The sequence below is a fragment of the Piliocolobus tephrosceles genome, unplaced genomic scaffold (assembly GCF_002776525.5).
Source record: "Piliocolobus tephrosceles isolate RC106 unplaced genomic scaffold, ASM277652v3 unscaffolded_29102, whole genome shotgun sequence".
NCBI classification, from domain to species: Eukaryota; Metazoa; Chordata; class Mammalia; order Primates; family Cercopithecidae; genus Piliocolobus; species Piliocolobus tephrosceles.
Genome location: NW_022312202.1, coordinates 805 through 3,737, shown reverse-complemented (window position 1 = coordinate 3,737; position 2,933 = coordinate 805). Strand labels below are relative to the sequence as shown.

The following is a 2,933-nucleotide window of genomic DNA, read 5'->3' as shown; positions in this document are numbered from 1 at the left end:
CTGCTCCTGCCACGCGGAGGCCTCCGGGGGCGCGGGCCCCGGAGGTGGAGCTGCCCCGACTTGGGGCTGCCACGCCGCCCCGGCGACCTGGGGCCCCTGGCCCCAGCCCCACCACGGACTCCCCTGGGACGTGGGCGGCGCAGGCACGCCCTGGCCCTGCGGCTCAGCTGGAGCGGGCCCAGGCTGTCCCACCCAGCAAGGGCCCGGCAGGCTGTGGTGCTGCGGGTCCTGATCCCCCCGGCGTTGGCTCGGGTGCGGAGGCCACCCCCGCGGAGTCTGAGGGTGGGAGAGCGCCCCCTGCGGAGTAGCCGGGGCAGCGCAGGGAAAATCCCAATCCCCGCCTGCCGCGGCAGGAAGGGAGAGCCCCGCTGCCCGCGCAGCCTGGCTGGGCTGGAGCCGGGCGACGGCCCCCGCTCCCTGGCTCACGAAAGCCCCCTGTGGGAGAGTCCACGGCGCGCAGGGCGTGTGGGGTGCGGGAAGCCCCGTTGCCCACGCCCCGGTGTGGGTGAAGGCGACCGGCGGGGGAGCAGCGGGGCGACACGCGCCGGGGGCCGCGTTGCCCGGCCCGCCTGCGTGCGCCGGTGCCCCGCCACCCTGGCCTGGGTGCCTGGCCCTCCGGTTCTGAAACCAAATCTGAATCCGGGACTCCGGGAGGCCCGTCTCTCTGGCCAATTCTTCCCGGGTGGCGATGCCGGGAAAGCGATCCTGCTGGAAGGCTCGCAGGAGCAGGGCGGTCTGGGACCCGGTGACGGCGGTGCGCTTTCGCCTGCCTTCCTGCGGGCCGCGTTTCCCGGGCCAGGGCCGAGATTCCCGCCGGTGCTGCCTCAGCTGGCGTGATCTCTCGTTCTGAAACCAAATCTGGACCCTGGGCTCCGGAATGCCGATGGCCTGGGCCAGCTCTTCCCTGGTGGCGATGCCCGGGTAGGGGTTCCGCTCAAAGCAGGCTCGCAGGGCCTCCCTTTGGCTCGGGGTCCAAACGAGTCTCCTTCGCCGTCCTCGTCCTCGGGCTTCCGCCGGGAGGGCGCCCTCGGCAGGTGTCGGGAGAGCCATCGCGGGGAGACCTGGCCGGAATTTCGCGGACAGACACGGGCAGAGAGCGGCCGGCGGGCTCCCGTGCCCCTCAGTCGGCCTGTGCAGGGCGCGCAGGTCCAGCCAGGGGGCCGGCCCAGGCGGCCAGCGGCCCTTATAAAGGCCCACAGGCTCCACCCCTTGAGGAAGGCGGGGGCGGGGGGAAGCCTGGGTCAGCCCGACCGCGGAAGCCAGGAACCACAGGGCCCAGGGCGCTGTGACCTGGGTATGGGTGGGGCCGGAGAAGGCCCGGAAGCGGGGAGTGGCTTGCGGGGGGCGGGGAGCGGTCTTCGGGGTCTGGCCCTCTGGGGCGCTCCGGGGATTCTGCGGGGACTGGAAGCCGATCGCGGGGCTCCGCAGACGTCTTCAGCGGGGAGAAGCCAGCCTGGAAGGGTGGAGTGGAGCGTGAAACTGAACCTCCGTGGGAGTCTGGAGATTTCCGGGCCCTCTCTCCGTGAAAGAGACCGCGCCCGGGGCCGTCGCCGTGGCCGTGGGAGTCTCACACAGGCAGGGGTGTGGGGCGCGTTCACTCCCCCGCAGAAGAGCAGAGCGACACCCCGGAGAAGAGCTGCATCCCCGGCCTCATGGCCTGACAACGGATTCCCGCATCCTGCAGCAGGTGGGGAGTCTCCTCTGTGGCCGCTCTGGAAGCCGGCGAGGAGAGCCAGGACACGGTGCTGGCGTTCCACGGCCCCCTGCAAGTTTCTGGGTCCCCGCAGAGCTCAGGAATCAAACAGCCAACATGGCCAGGCTCTCGGGGGGCCGGGGGAGACGTGGGCAAGCGGCCCCCTGGCAGACGGCAAAGCAACGTGGAATCCGAAATCACGCTTCCGTCGTCCCGAGCGCGGCCCCTGTGTGGACGGGGCTGCCCGCCTCGCGCTGCAGTACGGGGCTCAGCCAGGGGACCGGAGGCCTGTAAACCGTGAGGGGGAAATCCGGACGGCCGCCCGAGTCGGGGTCTCTTGCCTGGGCAGACATCGCCCGTTCCTCGGGGAATCAGTGCCCCGCCGGCCGACGCGGCGGCGACTGTGGGCCCGGCCCTCTGCCCGCGCCGGGCGCTCGCCTTTCTCCCGGCGTGCGGGGGCTTGGGGGAGGGCTGGTCCTGTTGCTCCTGGAGCCCGAAGACCGCTTTGCCTCTCTGCCGCAGTCCCTCTGACCCTCGCTCCCGCCCGCCCCCACCCTCTCCTTGCGTCTTTCCCTGGGTTCCTTTCTGCCTCCCTCTCTCCGTCTCTCCGTCCCTCCCTCCCCACGTCCCTCCTCCTCCGTGCATCCCTCCAGGTCTCGCTTTCCCCTTTCCATCTCTGCCTGCCCTCCCTCCGGCCTGGAACGGTCAGCATCCCCGGTGCGTGGGGGATCCGGGGAGTGCCCGTGTAGCCGCCAGGTGTTCCATGGTGACAGCGTGAAGGCTGCAGGGGCACGGGTGGGCGGGTGACGGCGGAGCGGAGGCAGAGAGGAGGGGAGCCGCGGGAGGGAGGGCAGGCCTGGGCGCTGCCCGGGCCCGGTGTTTCGCGGCGTGGAGGTCTCCACCCAGCAGCCCAGTGCATAAGGCGGTGGTGGTGCTGGCGGTGGTGTTGGGGGTGGGGATGGGGGTGGTGTGCGTGGGTGTGTGGGTGTGCGGTTGTGTGAGTGTGTTGGGGTGTGTGGGTGTGCGCGCGCGCGCGCCTACGCCCTTGGGCGAGCGCGGGGTTGGGAGTGGGGTGGGGGATCAAGCGGGGGTCGGGTGGTGGAAACGCGTGAGAGCTGTGCCTGTGCCGGGTCTGCTCCGGGAGCCGAGGCGGCTGCCCGGACACCCGCGCATGCGCAGTAGACGGGCCCCCTCCTGGAACCTGGGCCGGCTCTGGGGTCCCGGGCATGTTCAGTTCTCC

The 2,933-nt window shown here is 71.9% G+C and overlaps 1 protein-coding gene across 1 annotated transcript; it reads right to left on the bottom strand.

Annotated features, from left to right (window-relative positions):
- Positions 1-3: 3 nt before the first annotated feature.
- Positions 4-1,110, bottom strand: LOC113222060 (double homeobox protein 4C-like; the record flags this gene model as incomplete). Its single annotated transcript, XM_026451398.1, has 1 exon — positions 4-1,110. A coding segment is annotated over exon 1 (1,047 nt), but the record flags the coding sequence as incomplete, so codon positions are not given.
- Positions 1,111-2,933: the final 1,823 nt, after the last annotated feature.